The following is a 27,535-nucleotide window of genomic DNA, read 5'->3' on the forward strand; positions in this document are numbered from 1 at the left end:
GGAATCAAATCGACTCGTAAGGTGCCTAAAGCTTCCCACCTATAATCAATGAATAAAAAAATCTGCAAATTGCTAAATCACAAATGTGCAGAAGAAATGGATTAGATTCCTGGCCATTGGCAATGTCCAGTGTATGTCCCATACCCGGATACAAATGTGAGAGTTGTGTCAGAAAGGGCATCTGGTGTAAAATTTAAGCTTCAGTCAAACATGCTGAATTGTAAAAAAAAATAGTATTGTTCTACGAAAATAACAATCAACTCTCTACTTTTCAGTTCCAAGGAGGGCGTATGGTCCAATCAAGGTTGCGTGCGCTCAGATGGAAACATGACGTACTCTGTGTGTTTGTGCAACCACCTCACTAACTTTGCCATCCTAATGCAAGTGGTCCCTTTGAAGGTATGTTATTTGATGTTTTTATCATTAGTCAATAACAAATTATATGAACAATGTATGGCAGGGGTGTCAAACGTACGGCCCGAGGGCCTGGATCTGGCCTGCGAACAGGTTTTATCCGGCCCGCGGGATGAGTTTGCTAAGTATAAAAATGTACCTGAAATTTTTGAATGAAAGAAACAGCTGTTCCAAATGTGTCGCAATAGCAATTCTTTGTATCTTTGTAGATGATGCTACATATGTACAAAATAAACCACATGTTAGTACATCAGTCGAGGAAAATGATCAAACTACATAAATAACATACTGTAATTTGATTTTAATTTTTTTTTTTTTGTCTTGATAGATTCAAAATTAACACCAATGAGTTGACTGATGAACATTATAACATCATTTGTTCAGAAAATCTAAATAAGGACAAATAAATTACATATACTATTTACCGCTACAGGTAACTGTAAAAAACAACAACAACATTGTCAACTCGTTGTCTCTCCTTCGACAAATAGACAAAGTTTTTCGGTAAGTAAAATCACAGCTGACCCGGACATTGGAAAGTTCTCTTGCCGTCTGAGAAGTGTTGTATCCCAAATAGCTGCAATCGCTTTCTCTTAAGGTATTCATGTCTGATTTCCACAAGCGTCTGTACAGACAGTAGGAGAAACACGGGCATGTCTGGATGACTCGCCTCCATATTTCCAGTGGTTAACGCCGAGTTACCAAACCGCTTTATTATGAAGCTGGCTGTATCGCGTTCTTTCCGACGTCACTTCCTGTGTGGGGTGCGATCTTTATGGCGTCCCTTCCTCTCCGAACTCAGTTTGTAAACGATCAGTGAGTCCATACAAAGCTTAGAGCCGGAGATTCAAGAAATAGACGACGCACTTACCCGTGTAAAAAATATATCCGTTCGGCCACCGTGTTTAATGGAGAAGACTGATCTACAAAATGTGCAGGCAGCATACCCCTTCCCCTTCCAGCTGTCCTGGATGAACTGAAATTATTTTTTCCAATCATTTTGGAACTTGCAAGCGTACTTCTTCTTCTTACTCGTCGTCGCCATGTCTCTTCTCCGTTCTTCTGCTTCGTCTCTGCTATGTTTTTGGACATTACTACTTGCCGTAGTTTTGAAGCAATGCATGATGGGAATCCGGATGTTGTGTGTCAGTGTATTAACGTGCCGGCTGGAATAAACACACGCTGAGAAATAGCTCCGTGTCTGCCTACTTTATGGGTTATAGATAAACCTATGGATAACGGAGACATATATAATAGTCTCCTTTTCAGGTGAGAGAGGACGCTAAAGGCAGTGCCTTTAAGGCACGCCCCCAATATTGTTGTCCGGGTGGAAATCGGGAGAATGGTTGCCCCGGGAGATTTTCAGGAGGGGCACTGAAATTCGGGAGTCTCCCAGGAAAATCGGGAGGGTTGGCAAGTATGTCTAAGAAGCAGCCTGTCTGGCAACCAGAGGGAGGGGTGTCCTGATTGCCAATTATGGACAGGTGAGGAAGGCAGAGCTCAGGTCAGCTACGGAGTTGCAGGAAATGAAAACACACTGGAAGTGCAAACAAGAAATCAATAGCGCTGGAACGAAAATAACACTAAACACAGGAAAATCAACACAAGCACAAAACTGCCATGGAGGCTCATGACAGAATCTGGATGTTGTGATGACAGTGACAAAAACCAGGCGATGGTGATGATGTGTTTCTGGACACAGAGCGAGGCTTTGGAAGAAGAGTAGACCTACGGGATTGTGCCTGGTAGAACATGACACAACCGAGCGAGCCAACACTCATCCAAATCTGTTGCATATTAGCAATCTCAACCTTATTAAGGCAATAATATGTAACCATAGCAAGTGCATCAATGGCCCAAAAAAACGTATCAGCTCAGGTTCGGTCTAATTGGATCCAAATGTTATCCTCGTTTTTGTACGTTTGTTTTGCTATCTGCTATGCAAAAGCCGCAGAATGAAGAGGGACACGTCGGTGTCCTGATTGACGGACATCAGATGACAGGATGCCAGGACGGGAAACAAGAGACTGAGTAAGCACCGCGTTAGTTGCCAATCACTAGCAGACAGTTTGCTGGCAGCAACGTTGAAGGATAATGATACACTGGCATGTCGCCTTTGCAGGCCATAGCAAGACAAATATATTGACATTATACCAATTTTGTCTCCACTTTTTCGGAGGTGCACATCTTCTAAAGTGTGTTGTCCGTAAACATTCTGAATTTATTGATCATCTTATTTATCTCATCATATGAAATTAGGGATGTCCGATAATATCGGACTGCCGATATTATCGGCCGATAAATGCATTAAAATGTAATATCAGAAATTATCAGTATCGGTTTCAAAATTATCGGTATCGGTTTCAAAAAGTAAAATTTATGACTTTTCAAAACGTCGCTGTGTACACGGACGTAGGGAGAAGTACAGAGCGCCAATAAACCTTAAAGGCACTGCCTTTCCGTGCCGGTCCAGTCACGTAATATCTACAGCTTTTCACGCACACACGAGTGAATACAAGGCATATTTGGTCAACAGCCATACAGGTCACACTGAGGGTGAGCGTATAAACAACTTTAACACTGTTACAAATGCGCGCCACACTGTGAACTCACACCAAACAAGAATGACAAACACATTTCGGGAGAACATCCGCACCGTAACACAACATAAACACAACAGTACAAATACCCAGAACCCCTTGCAGCACTAACTCTCCCGGGACGCTACAATATACACCAACCGCTCCCCCTAAACTGAAACTCAACTGAACTCATCTACTCAGTTAATTGCAGTTTAACGCTAATCCAAAATCCCCAAATGCTGGCCCATTGTTCAGAGTAGGTCAGGACTATTGAACCAGCAGCCCGGGTGCCAAATCTGACACCATACGAGCCCTCGGGTTCAGTTCAAAACTTGGGAGATGAATTGTTTCGCAATGAATTCCTAATAACACTCAATTTCTCTTGTTGTTCCGGGAAACTTTAAACTGTAAACACATTGACATGCTAATCTTGCTTGCAAACATAGAACACTGAGGTCCAAACGTGTGATTCCCATAACTGACGCGTTCTTCAAGGCACCCCTTTAAGTCTTCTTTTTTTCGTCAGTTATATATTTTTTCCATAATGTGATTTGTGTAAATAAGGCAGGGGTCAGCAACCCACAGTGCTGCCCTAGTGGCTCCCTGGAGCATTTTGTTTGAGGACAAAAATGACACAAACCTTTCCAGCAATCGTAGGGTTGCTGGTTACTGGGGTTCAATCCCCACCTTCTACCATCCTAGTCACGTCCGTTGTGTCCTTGGGCAAGACACTTCACCCTAGCTCCTGATCGGTGCTGGTAGCGCCTTGCATGGCAGCTCCCTCCATCAGTGTGTGAATGTGTGTGTGAATGGGTGAATGTGGAAATAGTGTCAAAGCGCTTTGAGTACCTTGAAGGTAGAAAAGCGCTATACAAGTATAACCCATTTATCATTTATTTATCATTTATAATTTTTAGAAAGCCTACTGTTTAATATGTTTGTGTCTATGCTTCACTAATGAGAGTATTTGGTGAACATCGTTTTGTCCTACTAATTTCGGTGGTTCTTGAACTCACCATAGTGTGGACTGTGACGCAACAGTTTGTTTACATGTAAAATCTTCCACTTCTTCTTTGTCTCATTTTGTCCACCAAACGTTGTATGCTGTGCGTGAATGCACAAAGGTGCGCTTTCTTGATGTTATTGACTTGTTGGAGTGCTAATCAGACATATTTGGTCAGTGCATGACTGCAAGCTAATTGATGCTAACATGCTATTTAGACCAACTGTATGCACATACTGCATTATTATGCCTCATTTGTAGGTATATTTGAGCTCATTTAATATCCTTTACTTCTATCTTATTTGTATATAATTTAGTTGTGCATGTCTCATGGCACATATTGGCTGCATTTCAGATTTGTTTGTGTGCCATGGTGTTCCAGACCACAGCAAATATTACCTAGCTTGGCAAAGATTGTAATAAATCTATTAGAAGAAGACAGCCTGCCGTTCCCTTTAACTTGGACACACACATCTATACCTTTGGCCATTCTAAGACAGTCATTTCCAGGAGTTATCTCACCTTCTGAGAAGTTTTACGAATGTTTTCCAATGTTGTAAAAATGTGTAGAATAAATATTACATTTCAACATTTCTGTCATTGAAGATTTGCTTCAGCCTTTCGACACATAGTCATTTTGATAGTAGGCTTTTATAGCTAATATAGGCACTTACGTCATGTTGCCTTCATTATAACACTTATATACGGACGGCTTTTCATTTTTTGCGGCTCCAGACGGATTTGTTTTTTGTATTTTTGGTCCAATATGGCTCTTTCAACGTTAAGGTGTTGCTGTAGCTTGTTTACTTCAGATGGAGTCAGTAGTCATGCATTCAACTTCTTTAGTCATACGAGTGGTGTTCCTCAAGGTTCCATTCCTCTCTATATGGGCTATTCAGCTGCCAGCCCATGAGTTCAGTTCAAAAAACTCGTAAAAGGCTCACATTTTTGCAGAAGGTCCCTAAAAACAGCAGGGCTGTGCTCTAACTCCGACACAACAAATACACTATATTGCCAAAAGTATTTGGCCACCTGCCTTGACTCACATATGAACTTGAAGTGCCATCCCATTCCTATCCTGGAACATCCAAAGTTTACTTTCACTGGAACTAAGGGGCCAAGCCCATCTCCTGAAAAACAACCCCACATCATAATTCCTCCTCCACCAAATTTCACACTCGGCACAATACAGTCCGAAATGTACCGTTCTCCTGGCAACCTCCAAACCCAGACTCGTCCATCAGATTGCCAGATGGAAAAGCGTGATTCATCACTCCAGATAAGGCGTCTCCACTGCTCTAGAGTCCGGGTCTCCACTGCTCTAGAGTCCAGTGGCGACGTGCTTTACACCACTGCATCCCACGCTTTGCATTGGACTTGGTCATGTATGGCGTAGATGCAGCTGGTCGGCCATGGAAACCCATTCCATGAAGCTCTCTGCGTACTGTACGTGGGCTAATTGTAAGGTCACATGAAATTTGGACCTCTGTAGCAACTGACTGTGCAGAAAGTCTTTGCACTATGCGCTCCAGCATCCGGTGACCCCTCTCTGTCAGTTTACGTGGCCTACCACTTGGTGGCTGACTTGCTGTTGTTCCCCAACTCTTCACTTTTCTTATAATAAAGTTGACTTTGGAATATTTAAGAGTGAGGAAATTTCACGACTGGATTTGTTGCACAGGTGGCATCCTATGACAGTTCCACGCTGGAAATCACTGAGAGGCCCATTCTTTCACGAATGTTTGTAGAAACAGTCTCCATGCCTAAGTGGTTGATTTTATACACCAGGCCAAGTGATTAGGACACCTGATTCTCATCATTTGGATGGGTGGCCAAATACTTTTGGCAATATAGTGTATATTCCCATTTAGATTAAGGATGTTTCATAATCCTCAGTTTACGTGGCCTACCACTTCGTGGCTGAGTTGCTGTTGTTCCCAAACTCTTCCATTTTCTTATAATAAAGCCGACAGTTGACTTTGGAATATTTAGGAGCGAGGAAATTTCACGGACTGGATTAGTTGCACAGGTGGCATTCTATGACAGTTCCACGCTAAAAATCCCCTAGTTCCTGAGAGAGGCCCATTCTTTCACAAATGTTTGTAGAAACAGTCTCCATGCCTAAATGCTTGATTTTATACACCTGTAGCCAGGCCAAGTGATTAAGACATCTGATTTTGATCATTTGGATGGGTGGCCAAATACTTTTGGCAATATAGTGTAGACCAAAATCAAATGTCAACTGTCGAGGACACCTGATTTCCAGAATATACAAAATAAGAGTAATAAGGGAGAAGAATGCCTTTGGTCTTTTTGGAACGGTGGCCCCCAAAACAATTTAGTTGAACATCCCTAGAGTAGGTCTATTATAAGTAACAACTAATGTATGACTTACACAATCACTGTGGTGGTTTGGCTGCCAGTTTTATACAGAACGACTGGCGAAAACTATGATTGAATGCGGTTCTTTGGGTCACTACAAGGGTCAGTGGTGCAGCCCTCAAAGACCACAGTCCCTCCAGAGGACGAACACACAAACATTCCCTCTCAAATATGTGCCACTGTACTGCTTTGTCATTCTTCAACACACTTTTTTCTTTACATTACCTGCATGGAGGGGGATGTTGAACAACCATGTGCCACGGGAGCGTGGTCAAGCAAATCTGCAGGCATGTTTTAAATAGAGAAGCGTTCCGTGGTCCACTGCTGTGTTTAAAATGCACTCGTCTATTTGATGCTATTCTTTCCTCCTCAGCCAGTCTGTAATTTGCGGTCTGCCTCATGCTTCAGCTGCAAGGGAATGTACCACATATCCTTTTTGAGGATGCCTAAGACTGCTCTACTTTGGTAATGACAAGGCACATGTGAAGACGGTTAATAGAGTATCAAACCCAAAGCCCTCAAAATAGCCTTGACTCCAAAATAAAAGTATTTGCACAAGGGTACGACTGAAGAAGTACAATGTTTTAGCAATGTGGACCATGGATTGAGTACTTTAATATAGCATTTCTGATGATCATTATTGCATAGTAACATCAAAATACCCATTTTAATCAGTTGAAATGTGTATAGTTTTTTTAGTATACAGGTTTTTTTTTTAATTATACAAAGCAAACCAGACTCCAGCTATGGACACAAAGACTAGAGAAAGACCCCCCCTCCTATTGACATGGGAATCCCCCCTTCTGAAGACCTGCCCCCCGGGTCAGAAACACCATGGGTCCAGTGGAAGACACTAAACCGCCTGAGAACAGGAACAGGGCAATCAAAAGCTGCTATGGCCAGATGGGGCTACAAAACCGGCCCAACCACCTGCGAATGCGGAGAAGAGGACCACACGATGCAGCACTGCCTTGTCTGTCCTCTGCTACCCAACCAGTGCAGCTTAAAAGATCTCGCAGAGTTCAACGACAATGCAAAAGACTGTGTAAACAAATGGGAAACTGTCATAAAACCACATGCTTCAAAGACACGAAAAGTTGTAAGCTCTTTGGGACTACATAAAGAAATATTGCTAGTACAGAAAAACAGTATTGTTTGTGCCATCTGAACTAACTCAAGAACGAAATACAGTATTGACGTTCATTTTCTGTGGTTTGTCTATGTGCACAGCTCACAACAGGCCATCAGGTGGCACTGTCAACCATTGGCTATGTCGGCTGCTCCATTTCCATCTTCTGTCTGGCCATCACTCTTGTTACTTTTGCAGTCCTGTCGTGAGTATATATATATATTTTTTTTTTTTTTTGACCGCTTTATCAGTTGTTATTTATTAACTCTAAATATTCCTCTAGTTGTATGTTAAGCAAAAACACCCTGCTTTGAATCAGCTGAGTCACATGACTTATATAACCTGGCAATGAAGTCAGTTGTTGACAGTACTGTACATACAGTACAGGACAAGGAAGTATATAGCTTTCGGTATGTTTCAGTTGAACATTGTAATATTTGATCATTACCGGAGGATTGTGCATTACTTTAGTACTTTACTTTTTAGCATTTTTTTTAAACAGTATATCTTATTCTAACCATATCAGAATTCCTTTTTAATGCCAGGGGACATTTAGTTAGTGGCGGGCCGTCATTTCCCACCTAGGCCTTCAGTGATGTCCGACTTCAAAGATTACCTCTCAAAATACCATAGTTGATGTCACCACATGACCATTGCAGGAGAAATACTATGCAGGAACACATTTACGCCCTACTGGGCATTGAATTTTGATTTATTGATTGAAACTTTTATTAGTAGATTGCACAGTACAGTACATATTCCGTACAATTGACCACTAAATGGTAACACCCGAATAAGTTTTTCAACTTGTTTAAGTCGGGGTCCACGTAAATCAATTCATGGTACATCACATCAACAGTGTACAAAACGTGTTATTTTCTGGCGCATTTAAAAATCAATTAAAACGCATCAGCAATTAAAACATATCTCATGTGGTACTGTCAAAATTAAAATTGCAAAAAACATATTAAAAGTGAAAAAAATTAATATTTTAGCTCACAATTAGTGGGACCTATTCGACGCCACCTCGTCGTCGACTTATTCGAGTGGAAACGGCGAGCATTTCATCGCCAGAACAGCTGAGCTAGCTTCCGGGGTTGGCCGACATCGTCTCACGAGATGTAGTTTCTCTTTATATATCCTTCTTGAAAATGGCCTTGCAAATAAATATCTGCCACCTAATCTACGTTTTGCTCTCCTTCTCTGCTATCCCGGTCTGGCTACGGCGCAACACTTCCTGGTTCATGCTAAATTGAAACTTGTGATTGGATACTCACTTTGGAATGACAAGTGAGTATCCAATCACAGTCTCGTTAACATCAGGCTACTTAGATAGGCTACTGTCAAAAACTTGTGATCTGATTGGCTATCGCAACTGTCTCTCAACTCTATGTTCTCAAATTCATCCGCTAACTGTCCCGAAGAGTATCCAATCACAGGACGCGTAAATGTCACGTTCAACGTGAGGCCAGCTAGAAGGCCTTACTGACAACAACTCTTGATCTGATTAACTATCGTAATTATCTATCAACTGTATGTCCCAGATTGCTTACAGTGCTCGGACGCCCGCATTGTTGATTCTGAAGACCTCTTGCAGATTTCGTACAGCATGGCAACATAAACTAGCTGAATTCTGATTGGATACAAAGTATAACTAAAAACAACAGCACTGGAAGGCGCATAATATGACATGAAGAGAATATGAATACTTTTAGATATTTAGGGATAGTAAATTAAAAAATAATTGTATCTTTAATTATTATCATGATTTCTGGTTATGTTATGCATTTAGTACTACAATTAATTCTATCAGGTGCACTTTTGAAATATTTTAAATATATTATATTTATAATTGAACTATAGCAATTCTATTTTGCTATATTTATTAAAATATTTTTGTTTGTTTGTTTTGCTTATGACAGTGGTTCTCAAACCTTTTTCATTAAATACCCCCCCAGAAAACACTTGGCTCTCCAAGTACCACCACAATGACCAACATTAAAAACATCAATCAATCAATCAAAGTTTATTTATATAGCCCGAAATCACAAGCGTCTCAAAGGGCTGCACAAGCCACAACGACATCCTCGGCTCAGATCCCACATCAGGGCAAGAAAAAACTCAACCCAATGGGATACAACTAGAAACCTTGGAGGGCACCGCAGATGTGGTGGACGTCGAGTGGATCTAGTTACTACCATAGTATCCATTAAAAACAAGACATAGGTTTTATTGAACAAACATTTTTTAATATTTTTGACCACTGTAACATTACACACAATGCAACAACAACTCATGATACTCCATGTACAGTACTTCTTTACCCGTACCACTGGCTTATGATAAATAACACATTTATTGCTGTTTGTGAGGTGTACATTTCATTTGTTACTCCTGTTCCCTTACAAGATAAACAACTATGCACATGTGACGCAATTGCACAGTCAATTCCGGAAGCAAGTGAATGTTTTGAACAATCAAGGTCAATTGTGCAAGCAATATAACATGAAGAGCAGACGTAATAACAAATGGTGTACTATTATGTTTATAGTACTACACGTTCAGTGCTACAGTGTATCCCATAAATGCAAACATGCATGATGTTATTCCGTGTTGTTCTGCAGGTCTGTTAGTACCATCCGCAACCAGCGCTACCACATCCATGCCAACTTGTCTTTTGCCATCCTGGTGGCTGAGATCCTGCTGCTCATTAGCGCCAGCTTCGACCCGGGCACGGTGATTACATCACGAGGGTGATAGCAACGACAACGATAACGATTTTGACCGGTGCTTCTATCCCCTGTGCCAGCTGCCTTGCAAGATCATGGCTGTCCTGCTTCACTTCTTCTTTCTGAGCGCATTCGCCTGGATGCTCGTGGAGGGTCTTCACCTCTACAGCATGGTGGTCAAGGTGTTTGGCTCGGAGGGCAGCAAACACATCTACTATTATGGCATCGGTTGGGGTAAGTGTACCCAGAAGTGGGTGCTATATTATTTTTTGCCTATACAATAATTTGCGGGGTTTACCTTTCCGGTACGCCCAGCACCAATAAAAAGCACAAAAAAATGCCAACTTTTGATATTCTGTACCCAATAATATGCCTCTCACAGTCGTTAAACCCATTTAAAATTCAGTTTTACACATGACGTATGACGTTTTGTACCTATTAAAACTGGAGTTACACAACATCACAATTTTTAAAGCATCTTCCAGCTGGAAAATGTTGAGTGGATGGACTTGTGAGAGGGCGTCCACTGCTGGATTTGTTGCTAAAGCATCGTTTCCCCATTTAAACCACTTTCTGTGTAGTTTTTAGAATTTAGTACTTTTAGGTTTACCGTATTTTTCGGACTATAAGTCGCAGTTTTTTTCATAGTTTGGCCGGGGGTGCGACTTATACTCAGGAGCAACTTATGTGTGAAATTATTAACACATTACCGTAAAATATCAAATAATATTATCTAGCTCATTCACGTAAGAGACTAGACGTATAAGATTTCATGGGATTTAGCGATTAGGAGTGACAGATTGTTTGGTAAACGTATAGCATGTTCTATATATTATAGTTATTTGAATGACTTACCATAATATGTTACGTTAACATACCAGGCACGTTCTCAGTTGGTTATTTATGCCTCATATAACGTACAAAAGCCTGTTGTTCACTATTCTTTATTTATTTTAAATTGCCTTTCAAATGTCTATTCTTGGTGTTGGGTTTTATCAAATAAATTTCCCCCAAAAATGCGACTTATACTCCAGTGCGACTTATATATGGTTTTTTCCTTCTTTATTATGCATTTTCGGCCGATGCGACTTATACTCCGGAGCGACTTATAGTCTGAAAAATACGGTACTTTCTGTCTTACCTTAAAGTTGAATGGACTGTACTTTTTCTTTTCATTGTGACATAGTAACACACGTCGTGCTGATAATTATCCCATAACCTAGGATCAGAGTAGGGAAAATGGTGGCTCTTTTTGTGTGTAAAAATATCTAATGAGTGTAAATAACCATTCTTATACATTAAAACGCAAATATTATATGTTTAAATCAAAAAGCTGTGTACACAACAAAGATAAATGTAGTGAAATAGTAGCTAGAGGAGTTATTTACTTTCAAAGTAGTTATTATTTACTGACTAAGTTGGTTAGTTTGTCCTATTTCCACAAACATGTTTCCCACCTCAAGAAAGCTGAATAATAACAACATCCTCAGTCCTGTGTTGGCTTTTCAAAACCACGATCGGCGTCTTCGCATCAATTGATAACACTGTTGGCTTACTTTTCCACATGTTTTGATCGATCGATAACGATGGTGGCATGTTTCATTGATTGCATCGAGGGATGCACAATATTTTGTTCTTCAATATAACGTCCTGCTTCTCAAAACAGATAACTTATTTATTATTTTTTATTTAATATTTATTCATTATTTTTTAAGAGTAGATTTGAATGTAGTGATCTTAGGGGAAGTTTGGAACCTCCTACAAGGTAGGAGCACTTGATTTGTTCACCCTAACCCACCTACAGCACAGCATGGGTAAATTCGTCTCATTGGAAAGTTTTGATTTCTTTAATCGGTTATCTGAGCTATTTTTTTTATTTTTATCAGATTATCGGAGTGACGTCATAATTCCTTATATCGAGGTATTGGTCCAATAATTATCATGCATCCCTACTTGGGGATGGGTGATGTGGCCTTTAATCTATATTGTGATATATATCAAAGCTTCTTGCAACGACGATATACATCACAATATATTATTTGGCATATAAATAATTATGAATCTTAAAAGCAATTCAAAACGGTATACAAATCCCCCTAATTTGGCTGCTGACGTATGCGGTAACATATTGCATCATTTCCATGTATTACTTATTATTTTTTCAAAGCTATTATTAATATACTTGCTAATTTACTATTAATAGATGGTTATAAGGGATGTAACGGTGTCAGAATCTCACGATATGATATTATCACTGTATCAAGGCCACGGCAAGATATTATTGGGGTATATGTCCACAAAAAAAAACACACTTAGAGTAATTGAACAAATATAATACTTAAATGTTGTAATCATATTCATTAAAGTTAAATTTAAAGTTTAAGTACCAATGATTGTCTCACACACACACTAGGTGTGGCAAAATTATTCTCTGCATTTGACCCATCACCCTTAATCAACACCCATCACCCTTAATCAACACAATGACAAAATCAGGATTAACATTATTGATCATGAATAAACATTTTTTTTACCGATTTCCACCATTTACAGACTTGTAGGCAGTTCTGCACTTTTTCCGCGAGTTAAACGGGGGCGCTTGTAGCTCATGCTACGCTACTTTTTATACTGCGCTTGCTTTTTCTGCTCTCACGAGGTCAAATAAATGCCAAGCCACGAATGGGGAAGGATCTACTGTATTCCTCTTCCAGTGGAAGGGCCCCATCAGTTACTAGCTACACTCTAAAGCACATATGACCCTTTGTCCTTCTTTGTTTTATACCTCTCTGGTCAAACATTATTCGTAAAAAAGGGAAATAACTACATCTGCGTTAAATTCCAATCCAATTGCCTTGCCTTGAATCTTAGAGGAACTAAAAGGACTATTGGATATTTGTATACCATTCCTCCACATGCGGAACCCATTAGTGGCAAAATTATCCCTTTTTTTTACAACTTCCTTAAGTCGTTTTTTGTGGTCGAAATGTAAATTATAGTGGTTTGAGAGGGACATACTGTATGTATGCCCACTGTAAACGTTCCAAGTAAATAACAAGGATCTTTGATTGAGGCTGCAGAGTGTTTATCTCACTCTCACTGTACAAGGAACCTTTGAGCTTGACAATGAGTACCAACGTACAGTACAATGTTGGGCAATATCAACTGTGACATAACATCCAATAGTGACACAGTGATCTGATTGTACAGATCAGGTGTCGGCAACCCAAAATGTTGAAAGAGCCATATTGGACCACAAATACAAAAAAAGTAATCGGTCTGGAGCCGCAAAAAATCTAAAGACTTATATAAGTGTTATAATGATGGCAACACATGATGTAAGTGGCTAATTAGCTATATTAGCCTACTATCAAAATGACTTTAAAAGTCTTATATAAGTGTTATAATGAAGACAACACATGATGTAAGTGGCTAATTAGCTATATTAGCCTACTATCAAAATGACTTTAAAAGTCTTATATAAGTGTTATAATGAAGACAACACATGATATAAGTGGCTAATTAGCTATATTAGCCTACTATCAAAATGACTTTAAAAGTCTTATATAAGTGTTATAATGAAGACAACACATGATGTAAGTGTCTATTATAGAATAGAGATTTATTGTCATTATTACAGTGAACAGGTTCAAAGAACAACGAAATTGGAGCAGATCCCCTAAGGTGCATACACAATAATTTAGTAATATAAATAGTAAAAAAAGATAAAAAAGAAGATATGTATCTATATATATGTATATATCCACACACATGCACATACCCATACATATGCATATATATACATATACACATATAACATTACTGCACATTATAGTCCGAAAGTCCGTAGCTATATCAGCCTACTATCAAAATTACTATGTGTTGCAGGCTGACGCATATCTTCGTTGACAGAAATGTGGAAATGTAATATTTATTCTACACATTTTTACAACATTGGAAAACATTAGTAAAACTTCTCAGAGGGTGAGATAACTCCTGGAAATGACCTTTCTTAGAATGGCCTAAGGTATATATGTGTGTGTCAAAGTTAAAGGAAACGTCAGGCTGTCTTCTTCTAGTGGACGTATTACAATCTTTGCAAGCTGGGTAACGTTTGCTGTGGTCTGGAACAACATGGCACACTAACAACTATCAGAGATGCAGCCAATATTACATACAGATAATGTGTCATGAAACATGGAAAATTAAATTAAATACACAGAGGACATAAGTAAAGGAAATTAAATGAGCTCAAATATACCTACAAATGAGGCATAATGATGCAATATGTACATACAGCTAGTCTAAATAGCATATTAGCATTGATTAGCTTGCAGTCATGCAGTGACCAAATATGCCTGATTAGCCCTCCGACAAGTCAATAACATCAACAAAGCTCACCTTTGTGCATTCACGCACAGCAAAAAACGTTTGGTGGACAAAATGAGACAAAGAAGGAGTGGCGTAAAACACGTCTTTCTGTGGCAGCGTCGGAGAAAGTTATACATGTAAACAAACTGTTGAGTCACAGTCCACACAACGGTGAGTTCAAGGGCCGCTGAAATTAGTAGGACAAAACGCTGCTGGCCAAATAATCTCATCAGTGAAGCATAAACACAAACATATTAAACAGTGGGCTTTCTAACAATTAGGAAGGTTTGTGTCGTGTTTGTCCTCCTACAGAAACCATATTACAACACAACATATATTTTTCCCCCAATTTTTTTTCCATTTCCATACATTTTTTGAAAAAGCTCCATGGAGCCACCAGGGCGCCGCTAAAGAGCCGCTTGTGGCTCTAGAGACGCGGGTTGCTGACCCTCAGTATAGATTTTGCACTTTTCGTGTCATCTACCGTGACTTAATGTGTTTCTCAGCACCGAAAAAGTGAATTATCAGCATCTGGAAATAGTTCCTTGGCAAATGCACACTTGCCTTCTTATGTTGTACTTAAAGAGCAGTTTGATTATGTGTTGAAATCAATGCAAGTTTTATTTTTGGTCAGTGTTGAAAATGTGAAAAATGTATTTTTTCTTTTTCACTATATTCCAGTTAAAGAATGTTTTTTTTTTCCCTGATGATTTTGCAACAGTATATTTATTTGTATTTTTGAATCAGGCTCTCCCCTGGTGATCTGCGTGGTGTCCATGACATCAGCTTTGGACAGTTACGGCGCGGTTGACAAGTATGTGTAATCTGCTTGTTGGACGGAAAAATAAATGACCGAGAATGTGTTCTTCATCAAAATGTACTCCATTCCAGTTTATAGTAGCATTGCATCATCACCTATGGAAGGCTATTAGAGTGGAAGCGGTCTATTGTTTTCCACTGGAACGCACTAAAATAATAATTAACATATCATGTCTGTGTTGTCAGCTGCTGGCTGTCCTTGAAGAATGGCGCCATTTGGGCATTTGTGGCTCCAGCTCTGTGTGTCATTGTGGTCAGAAAGTTACATGTTTTCTATTTACATTCCTCATTTTCTTGCACTTTAATACCTCAACGCTTGATTTCATTTTCAGCTGAAACCAGATGTCGTTTTTCAAGTTTCCTTTCTGATCACCAGGTAAACATTGGCATTTTGATATCGGTGACCAGAATCATTTCTCGTATCAGCGGAGAGAATTACAAAGTTCATGGGGATGCCAATGCAGTCAAGTGAGTCTGTTTTCCCTTTTTATTAACAATAGTCAACTATTTAGTACTGATTCTGTAAATGTGGTTTAACTCTTCAGGCTCACTGCAAAGGCTGTAGCAGTGCTCCTGCCCATACTCGGCATTTCCTGGATCTTTGGCGTTTTAGCTGTCAACACACACTCCCTGCCATTCCTTTATATCTTTGCAGTCTTTAACTCTTTGCAGGTAAGATACAGTACCTTAAAGGGAACATTTTGCCTATCGTTCACAACCATTTTGAAAGATATGACGACGGATGTCATTTTTTTAATGCATTCTAAATAGTAAATAAATGCCATCAAAGGTTTGCTTACAATGGAGCCTATGGGAGCCGCTCTATTTTGCCGATAAAGTCCTTAAAAAAACATCCAAACACCTCCATTAGGGTTTTATATACATAATGTAAGTATATATGTAATGTAGTAACGGGCACATTTATAATTAAAAAAAATATATTTACCGTATTTTTTGGAGTATAAGTCGCTCCGGAGTATAAGTCGCACCGGCCGAAAATGCATAATAAAGAAGGAAAAAAACATATATAAGTCGCATTTTTGGGGGAAATTTATTTGATAAAACCCAACACCAAGAATAGACATTTGAAAGGCAATTTAAAATAAATAAAGAATAGTGAACAACAGGCTGAATAAGTGTACGTTATATGAGGCATAAATAACCAACTGAGAACATGCCTGGTATGTTAACGTAACATATTATGGTAAGAGTCATTCAAATAACTATAACATATAGAACATGCTATACGTTTACCAAACAATCTGTCACTCCTAATCGCTAAATCCCATGAAATCTTATACGTCTAGTCTCTTACGTGAATGAGCTAAATAATATTATTTGATATTTTACGGTAATGTGTTAATAATTTCACACATAAGTCGCTCCTGAGTATAAGTCGCACCCCCGGCCAAACTATGAAAAAAACTGCGACTTATAGTCCGAAAAATACCGTGCGTATTTTGATCATTTTAAGCATAGGCGGCGCATTAATTTCAAAAACGTTCAACTACATCGCTGATTACTACTCAATGCAGACTTCCTGAAAGCCAACAAACATAATAAAACATCACTTACTGTACATGGTCTGCTGGATGCCGACTGCTACGATGTTGATACACTATATTGCCAAAAGTATTTGTCCACCTGCCTTTACTCACATATGAACTTGAAGTGCCATCCCATGGAATTGTCCAAAATGTTTTGGTATCCTGGAGCATTCAAAGTTCCTTTCACTGGAACTAAGGGGGCCAAGCCCAACTCCTGAAAAACCAACCCCACACCATAAGTCCTCCTCCACCAAATTTCACACTCGGCACAATGCGGTCCGAAATGTAGCGTTCTCCTGGCAACCTCCAAACCCAGACTCGTCCATCAGATTGCCAGATAGAAAAGCCTGATTCCAGTCCAGTGGCGACGTGCTTTACACCACTACATCCGACGCTTTGCATTGGGCTTGGTGATGTATGGCTTAGATGCAGTTGCTCGGCCATGGAAACCCATTCTATTAAGCTCTCTGCGTACTGTACGTGGGCCAATTGGAAGGTCACATGAAGTTTGGAGCTCTGTAGCAACTGACAGTGCAGAAAGTCTTTGCACTATGCGCTTCAGCATCCGCTGACCCCTCTCTGTCAGTTTACGTGGCCTACCACTTGGTGGCTGACTTGCTGTTGTTCCCAAACTCTTCACTTTTCTTATAATAAAGTTGACTTTGGAATATTTAGGAGTGAGGAAATTTCACGACTGAATTTGTTGCACAGGTTGCATCTTATACAGTTCCACGCTGGAAATCACTGAGAGAGGCCCATTCTTTCACAAATGTTTGTAGAAACAGTCTCCATGCCTAAGTGCTTGATTTTATACACCGGGCCAAGTGATTAGGACTCCTGATACTCATTATTTGGATGGGTGGCCAAATACTTTTGGCAATATAGTGTATATTCCCATTTAGATTAAAGATGTCTCATAATCCTCGCGAAGAAAAAGGGGGTGAACCAAGCGTCTTTTTTTAAATTGGCTGTCAAAGTGTACCAACTTGTCGGAATGCGTCCTCGTCCTTCTACTATCCAGATGAGAGCCATAATTTATGATCTACAATAAAGTTTTTGACGAGCAAGGAAACGAGGAAGCAGCTCATCAGTCGATCATGTCAACATTGGCACACAAGCTAGTGATCACGTTGCCGCTGTGAATAGTTTGTCTGCGTTAGCGCTTATGATAACACTATCACTCATATTTGGTTAATATTTAAGTCACGAAATGCAAATGGAGTATTGTTGGCGCTTTTTGGATGTTTATTGGCGGTGTAGAGGATCTCCCATTGGCTCCGCTGTAAGCAGACTTTTATTTACGAGTTAGAATGCATTAAAAAAAAATACAACTGTCATGTCTTTCATAATGATTGTGAATGATGGGCAAAATTTCAAAAAAAGTGCAGTTCCCCTTTAAGACAGTGATTCTTAAACTGGTGGGGGTAGCAGACCCGTTTTTAGTGTTTCACAGGACTTTGTACGGATATTTTGTTGTGAGAGCGTCAACGAGTATACTGAACAAAAATCTAAACGCAACACTTGTTTTTGCTCCCATTTTTCCCAAGACTTAGTCCTCTCAAATGTTGTTCACAAATCTGTGTTAGTGAGCATTTCTTCTTTGCCAAGATAATCCATCCCACCTCACAGGTGTGGCATATCAAGATGCTGATTTAACAGCATGATTATTGCACGGGTGTGCCTTAGTCTGCCCACAATAAAAGGCCACTCTGAAATGTGCAGTTTTGCTTTATTGGGGGCCTGTGGGGTCAGAAAAGCAGTCAGTATCTGGTGTGACCACCATTTGCCTCATGCAGCGTAACACATCTCCTTTCCATCGAGTCAATCAGGTTGTTGATTTTGGCCTGTGGAGTGTTGGTCCACTTCTTTTCAATGTTTGTGCGAAGTTGCTGGATTTTGGTAGGAACTGGAACACGCTGTCGTATACGCCGATCCCCAGCATCTTAAACATGCTCAATGGGTGACACGTCCGTATGCTGGTCATGCAAGAACTGGGATGAGGTGATGGTCTCAGGTGAATGGCACAACAATGGGCCTCAGGATCTCGTCATAGTATCTCTGTGCATTCCAAATGCCATCAATAAAATGCACTTGCGTTCATTGTCCATAACATACGCCTGCCCATACCATAACCCCACCCCCACCATGGGTCACTCGATTCACAACATTGACATCAGCAAACCACTCTTCCACACACGCTGTCTGCCATCTGCCCTACACAGTGAAAACCGGGATTCATCCGTGAAGAGAACACCTCTCCATCGGCCAGGCGCCATCGAATGTGAGCATTTGCCCACTCAAGTCGGTTACAAACTGCAGTCAGGTCAAGATCCCGATGAGTATGATGAGCAAGCAGATGAGCTTCCCTGAGATGGTTTGTCACAGTTTTTGCAGAAGTTATTTGGTTATACAAACCAATTGTTGCAGCAGCTGTCCGGGTGGCTGGTCTTAGACGATCATGGAGGTGCACCTGCTGGATGTGAAGGTCCTGGGCTGGTGTGGTTACACGTCGTCTGCGGTTGTGAGGCCGGTTGGATGTACTGCCAAATTGTCTGAAACGTTTTTGGAAACGATTTATGGTAGAAATATTGAACATTCAATTCACGGGCAAAAGCTCTGGTGGACACTCCTGCAGTCAGCATGCGAATTTACGACATCGGTGGCTTTGTGCTGTTTGATAAAACTGCACATTTAGAGTGGCCTTTTATCGAGGGCAGCCTAAGGTACACCTGTGCAATAATCATGTTGTTTAATCAGCATCTTGATATGCCACACCCGAGAGGTGGGATGGATTATCTTGGCAACAAATAAATGCTCACTAACACAGGTTTAGACAAATGTGGAAACAATATTTGAGAGGAATACGTATTTTGTGTATATAGTAAAGGTTTTAGAACTTTGAGTTCAACTCGTGAAAAATTGGAGCAAAAACAAAAGTGTTGTATTTATATTTTTGTTCAGTGTAGTAACAATATTAAACTTTTTGACAATTTTCAAATTTGGGTGTTTTTATTAACAAAACCAGGGGTTCTCAACTTTTCTGACATTGAGGCCCATTTTTTCCACAACAGAGGGGCCTGTGGCCCACTCAAATATTAACACTAAATTAGTAATCTTACTCTTCATTTCAATCGTATTCAATGATAATAACTAATCTACTTACAGTTTACAACCTTGTCAAATGATATGAAAGTATTTGTTAATTACAAACACCATTATTTATTTAACACATAAACCTTAAGCTTATTAGGAAATCAAGTACTAACCAAATTTACTGCATAAGAAGGGACATAAATAACTGACGAAATATAAATGTATCTACAATTATGTTGTACTAAATTAAATAGACTAAATGGATATTAAATATGTTTCTTAACTAAATTGTCAATAAAATTAAAAATGCAAAAGAAAATACAGTTTCCCCACTTTAGTCATAATTTCTGCGCTTAAGAAACTTTTCTATGAATTTAGCTACTTCTTCTATTTATTTGATATTGCCATTACTGCCAAAAGTGGTGGAAAAGTGTATTTCAACTGAGTAATCCTGGTCTATACAAAGCACAGCTGAGAAACAGATATTTTTGGGCAACCACCAGGGGGCGATCGCGGAACACCAATGGGCCCTATTGTTAAGAAACACTTAACTAAACTATAGACGAAATAAATATATTTTTGAAATATTTGTCTCTGTGTGTAGTGATGATCAATTTGGGTCGTCAATCATCATTAATGGGTGATTGTGGGTCCTGCAGCCGTACCAGTTGAGAACCACTGCCCTCAAATAACCCTAATCCCAATTGCACTTTCCCAATATGTCATGCAGTTGAAAGTACTCCTAAAGTTTGTTATTTTTTCTTTTTTCTTAGGGTTTCTTTGTCTTCCTGTTCCATTGCCTTCTTAACTCAGAGGTACGCTTGCTCACATGTAGGATGTGTGTTTTCTTTTGTTTAAGCCAGGAGTGTCAAACGTACAGCCTGCGGGCTGGATCAGGCCTGCGAACAGGATTTTTCTGGCCCGCGTGATGAGTTTGCCAATTATAAAAATTAGCTGCTTTTTTTTTTTTTTTTTTTTTTTTACGTAAGAAACTGCTGTTATAAATGTGTCCACTGGATGTCACAATAGCAATTCTGTTAGGCAAGCAAACGGTTTATACCGTGGCCAAGCAAGAGGTACACAGTAAAGGGTGACTGTGGCTCCTCCTCCTCGACCCACATGAAACTTAAAACCTGCCGTTTTATGCCTTCTGCTTTGAACACGTCGTCATTTGGCACCCTCGTTGCCCCAAAATGTCTCTGTCAAACACAAGAAAAGTAACCTTAACCCTTTTGAATAGTTTTTACCTGCATTTTTTACAGTTTGTTGAGTTAGCACTGGAGTCAATCCCAGAAAGACTGTGACTTAAAGTTTAATCCTGGCTTTGTAGATACACTGAGACGAAGTCTAAGCTCATTGGGCCCCATTCAGCAACCGTTCTTAAGAACAAATTTTGTTCTTTGGCCCACTTACGAAGTTTTTAAGGAGATTTTTGTATTCACCAATGTTTTCTTTGCTGGGATTTGTTCATAGGTAAGAACAAAATCTACGAGTTCTCCAGAGCACTCTTAGGGTGGCCTATTTGTTCTTAAGTGTGACAAGTTCCCTTACTTCTATTGTCTAATGTTACATTAATATCATAGATAGATAGATAGATAGATAGATAGATAGATAGATAGATAGATAGATAGATAGATAGATAGATAGATAGATAGATAGATAGATAGATAGATAGATAGATAGATAGATAGATAGATAGATAGATAGATAGATAGATATAGACAAGACAAACAAACAGACAGACATATAGCAAAATGAGCAATATATATACTGTAGACATTTCAAAATACAGTTAGCGTGCACACACACACACACACGCACAGACTCTTGCTGCTACTGCAAGATGCCGCAGATCGTGCCCTGGGGAAGGAGCGCATATTTCACGACCATGACCACGCCCGAAGAGACGAATATTTATTTGACCGCTTCGGGGCTACCTCAGCAGTCCCCCCTTTCGTAAACTTACGATTTGACATTATGTATTCCCCTCTGCGGGATAATACGAATTTCTGTTCTGTAATCCGTTTGTGTTTTCTCCGTGTGTCTGATGTTCGGCTTTTCCACCGGAATTGTGCCCTTATATGGGGAATTAAGCGTGTTTACCTATGCAAATTACAGAATTAAGGGTGTTGACATATGCATATTGGGGAAATAAGGGCGTGTTTATATGCAAATTATTAGGGTTGTGGGGAAAAATCTATTTGAATTCGAATCGCGATTCTCACGTTGTGCGATTCAGAATCGATTCTCATTTTTTTTAAACAATTTTTTTTTTTTTTTTTTAATGTATCAATCCAACAAAACAATACACAGCAATACCATAACAATGCAATCCAATTCCAAAACCAAACCCGACCCAGCAACACTGCAATAAACAGAGCAATTGAGAGGAGACACAAACACGACACAGAACAAACCAAAATGAGTGAAACAAAAATTTATATTTTCAACAACAGTATCAATATTAGTTACAATTTCAACATAGCAGTAAATAAAAATCCCTCATCGACATTATCATTAAGACATTTATATAAAAAAAAGAAAAATGAACAATAGTGTCACAGTGGCTTACACTTGCATCACATCTCATAAGCTTGACAACACACTGTGTCCAATATTTTCACAAAGATAAAATAAGTCATATTTTTGGTTCATTGAATAGTTAAAACAAATTTACATTATTGCAATCAGTTGATAAAACATTGTCCTTGACAATTATAAAAGCTTTTTGTAAAAATCTACTACTCTCCTTGCATGTCAGCAGACTGGGGTAGATCCTGCTGAAATCCTATGTATTGAATGAATAGAGAATCCTTTTGAATCGGGAAAAAATCGTTTTTGAACCGAGAATCGTGTTGAATTGAAAAAAAAATCGATTTTGAATCGAATCGTGACCCCAAGAATCGATATTGAATCGAATTGTGGGACACCCAAAGATTCACAGCTCTACAAATTATGATAAACGCGCTAACCATTTGGCATTCAGCAACTTAAGAACAGCAGGTAGGAACAATTTGGGCGTTTAAGAACACGTCATGAATTTGAATGGACTCCTCTTAGGAAATCACTTAGAAAGAAAGATAAGAGGAAAAGTTAGGAACTTATTGCTGAATGGGGCCCATTGTGTTTTTGAAGCTGCATCAATTTCCTCAGAATTTTCCACAAACTTGAAGTGTTTTGTCTAGAGCAGGGGTAGGGAACCTATGGCTCTTGAGCCAGATGTGGCTCTTTTGATGACTGCATCTGGCTCTCAGATAAATCTTAGCTGGCATTGCTTAACACGATAAGTAACGAATAATCCCGCTGGTAATCACAGTGTTCAAAATAACGTTCAAAATATAAAACATTCTCATGCATTCTAATCCATCCATCCGTTTTCTACCGCACCTGTTCAAGAAGTCGCATTAAAGGTAAGAAGTATTTTATTTATTATTGGTTAGCTTCAGAATAACAATGCTATTAAAAAGAATAAGAGACTTATTATACTCTAAAAATGTTGGTCTTACTTAAAAATGCATGCATTTAGTTGTATTCATTGTTAAAAAAAATATGATATGGCTCTCACGGATATATATTTTAAAATATTTGGCTTTCATGGCTCTCTCAGCCAAAAAGGTTCCCGACCCCTGGTCTGGAGGATTATTTGTGATTTGTACGTTTTCATAATGTGCTAGTCCTATTTTTTGCCAAAGTAAAACTAAGAAAACAACCTGGAGTTGTCTTTATTTTTAAGTTATCATGCCATGATTTTACCATTACGGCCCACTTGGGAATAGATTTTCCTCCAATGTGACTCCTGAGCTAAAATGAGTTTGACACCCCTGGTTTAAGCGATGTGGGAGGCAAATGTCCACACACACTCCAGCAATAATGTAATGTTGTTTCCACTGTCGGCAGGTCAGAGCTGCGTTCAAACACAAGACCAAGGTGTGGTCCCTAACCAGCAGCTCCATGCGGAACATCAACGTGAAGCCATTCAACTCTGACATCGTGAGAGCCTCGTGTTGCTGACTCTTAACCGCCTGAGCTAAATAATCTCCCACTTTCCTATCTTGCAGATGAACGGACACAAAGAGGGCGTATCCCCGACTAAGATGAACACATGGGACAAAAGCACCAACTCCGGCAATCGTATTGACCTCTCGGCAGTATAGACAAACGTTGGCCAGAGTATCTCCACACTATTCCACATGGCCAATCCTAGTCTCAAGTGAAAGGGATCGCCAAAAGAGGCGACGTGCGGTTCCACCATTGATGACAAACAGACTTTTACTGTGCTTTACTAGCATCTCGTTAAATACCAGGTTGAGTTCTGACGGCAGTGAGGTCACAGAGAGCGTAAGAGCGTCATTCCACCTGACTGAGATGCTCTGTGCAGAGCTGAAGCATTGGTTCGCAGCATCTGCTTTATTTAAATTGCAGTGTTTTAGCGTTGTTTGGGGTTTGTTTTAACACACAAATAGATATGTTTTGCACTGCAGAGTAAACTCACTCCAGTAACCCTAGTCACAGTCTTTTGAAGCATCACAGCACAGTAAACCGCAGAATAAGGCACCACGATGACCTAGTAAATCGGACAATATGTTATTCTAATATGATGTATTTATTTTGTGATTCTATGTTTAGCAATTCTTCTGTTTTATGTGTGTTTTGTTTCTGAGCAGTACCTCACATCTTGGCAAGATGCAGTATGGTATGTTCTCTTAGGGGTAGTGAATAATTGTGTGTTTTGGACACAGTTCTGTGAAGTTTTATTGTGTCTCTGGCTTTTTCTAGAGCTACATCTCCTACTTTTGTATATTGAAATGTTCTATCTACAACAGAAGGTCATAATGAGATATTTGTTTGGATGACTGTGAGAATGAAAGAAGATGGCATCTGCGTGTCGTTGATCTAACACTGTACCAACAGCAGGATTCAGAAGAAAAACAGGATTTACTGTAAGTCTCTGTGCATTTACATTTGATGACGGTTTTTAAGTTAAACATGGCAGAATTTCAACACTTGTATTGGCTCTTTTCTTATGGTACCATGGTTTGTGCTTCCAATTGTCTTTAATAAATTGCTTTTGAGACAAGTACCTTGTAAATGCGTTTGCCTTTTACAGGAGTGTTCAAACCTTTTCCTCATACTGCACTTATACAGTCGTGGTCAAAAGTGTACGTACACTTGTAAAGAACATAATGTCATGGCTGTCTTGAGTTTCCAATAATTTCTACAACTCTTATTTTTTGTGATAGAGTGATTGGAGCACATACAAAAAAACATTCATAAAGTTTGTTTCTTTTATGATTTTTTTATGGGTCTACTGAAAATGTGAGCAAATCTGCTGGGTCAAAAGTATACATACAGCAATGTTAATATTTGCTCCCTTGGCAAGTTTCACTGCAATAAGGCGCTTTTGGTAGCCATCCACAAGCTTCTGGTTGAATTTTTGACCACTCCTCTTGACAAAATTGGTGCAGTTCATCTAAATTTGTTGGTTTTCTGACATGGACTTGTTTCTTCAGCATTGTCCACACGTTTTAAGTCAGGACTTTGGGAAGGCCTTTCTAAAACCTTAATTTTAGCCTGATTTAGCCATTCCTTTACCACTTTTGACGTGTGTTTGGGGTCATTGTCCTGTTGGAACACCCAACTGCGCCCAAAACTCAACCTCCGGGCTGAAGATTTTAGGTTATCCTGAAGAATTTGGAGGTAATCCTCCTTTTTCATTGTCCCATTTACTCTCTGTGAAGCAGCAGTTCCATTGGCAGCAAAATAGCCCCAGAGCATAATACTACCACCACCATGCTTGACGGTGGGAATGGTGTTCCTGGGATTAAAGGCCTCACCTTTTCTCCTCCAAACATATTGCTGGGTATTGTGACCAAACAGCTCAATGTTTGTTTCATCTGACCACAGAACTTTCCTCGAGGTCTTATCTTTGGTCTTAAATTTTTGTTTAATCTGACGTAACATGGACAAAGATAAGATCTTCTGGAGGAAAGTTCAGTGGTCAAGTTCTGTGTGCTTTACAGAGACTAAATGGGGCAATGAAAAAGGAGAATTACCTCCAAATTCTTCAGGACAACCTAAAATCATCTACCTGGAGGTTGAGTTTTGGGCGCAGTTGGGTGCTCCAACAGGACAATGACCCCAAACGCACGTCAAAAGTGGTAAAGGAATGGCTAAATCAGGCTAAAATTAAGGTTTTAGAATGGCCTTCCCAAAGTCCTGACTTAAAACGTGTGGACAATGCTGAAGAAACAAGTCCATGTCAGAAAACCAACAAATTTAGCTGAACAGCACCAATTTTGTCAAGGGGAGTGGTCAGAAATTCAAGCAGAAGCTTGTGGATGGCTACCAAAAGTGCCTTATTGCAGTGAAACTTGCCAAGGGACATGTAAGCAAATATTAACATTGCTGTATGTATACTTTTGACCCAGCAGATTTGGTCACATTTTCAGTAGACCCATAATAAATTCATAAAAGAACCAAACTTCATGAATTTTTTTTGTGACAAACAATCACTCTATCACAAAAAAATAAGAGTTGTAGAAATGATTGGAAACTCAAAACAGCCATGACATTATGTCCTTCACAAGTGTATGTAAACTTTTGACCACGACTGTATTTTGTACATGTTCATGTGATTTAGACGTGTTATGCTTTTCTAAATGCATGTGTCTAAAACTCAATGTGGTTCATATGGAGACAGCTAAAACACAATGAAGGAGGTGGTTTCTATGATACTAATGTTTTGTTTGTATTTTGATTATGAACATTTAAATCCCTGGCAACCAATGCCTGAAACCCTGCGTAGCTTCAGGCCAGTTAAGCAACGTGTCTGCAAAAACAAGTCTACATCATCGTCTCCTGTTGAGACATGTTTGGATGTGTTCAGGTTTTTGATTAGGCATTTAAATTGAGCCATTGATGAAGTGTTACTGATAGAAACTATTATTGAGGCTTTAGCATTGGTACCCTTGAGCTGTGCGTAGATGCTGTTTTTAGTACCGTAGTTTTACAAATGTATGTGGCTATGCTGGAAACTCACCTGACCTGACAAGTGCATTTATAAAACCCAAATACAGTGAAGTTGGCACGTTGTGTAAATCATAAATAAAAACGGAATACAATGATTTGCAAATCCTTTTCAACTTATATTCAATTGAATAGACTGCAAAGACACTTGTTTTTTTTTGCAAATAATCATTAACTTAGAATTTAATGGCAGCAACACATTGCAAAAAAAGTTGGCACAAGGGCATTTTTACCACTGTGTTACATGGCTTTTCCTTTTAACAACACTCAGTAAATGTTTGGGAACTGAGGAGACACATTTTTGAAGCTTTTCAAGTGGAATTCTTTCCCATTCTTGCTTGATGTACAGCTTAAGTTGTTCAACAGTCCGGGGGTCTCCGTTGTGGTATTTTAGGCTTCATAATGTGCCACACATTTTCAATGGGAGACAGGTCTGGGCTACA

At 39.4% G+C, this 27,535-nt stretch overlaps 1 protein-coding gene across 2 annotated transcripts in view; it reads left to right on the forward strand.

Moving 5' to 3' along the window:
- Positions 1-25,133, forward strand: part of LOC133652579 (adhesion G-protein coupled receptor D1-like) — a 105,248-nt gene extending 80,115 nt beyond the window's left edge. For both annotated transcript variants that reach the window (XM_062051497.1, XM_062051498.1), the window contains exons 15-25: positions 276-399; positions 7,612-7,715; positions 10,135-10,246; positions 10,320-10,473; positions 15,355-15,421; positions 15,613-15,679; positions 15,803-15,894; positions 15,972-16,098; positions 20,840-20,881; positions 23,964-24,056; positions 24,125-25,133. In XM_062051497.1, the coding sequence (XP_061907481.1) occupies positions 276-399; positions 7,612-7,715; positions 10,135-10,246; positions 10,320-10,473; positions 15,355-15,421; positions 15,613-15,679; positions 15,803-15,894; positions 15,972-16,098; positions 20,840-20,881; positions 23,964-24,056; positions 24,125-24,220 (1,078 nt within the window). In that variant the 3' untranslated portion in view covers positions 24,221-25,133. The remainder of the gene's footprint in view (positions 1-275; positions 400-7,611; positions 7,716-10,134; positions 10,247-10,319; positions 10,474-15,354; positions 15,422-15,612; positions 15,680-15,802; positions 15,895-15,971; positions 16,099-20,839; positions 20,882-23,963; positions 24,057-24,124) is intronic.
- Positions 25,134-27,535: the final 2,402 nt, after the last annotated feature.

Source organism: Entelurus aequoreus, linkage group LG06, assembly GCF_033978785.1.
Source record: "Entelurus aequoreus isolate RoL-2023_Sb linkage group LG06, RoL_Eaeq_v1.1, whole genome shotgun sequence".
Taxonomy (NCBI): domain Eukaryota; kingdom Metazoa; phylum Chordata; class Actinopteri; order Syngnathiformes; family Syngnathidae; genus Entelurus; species Entelurus aequoreus.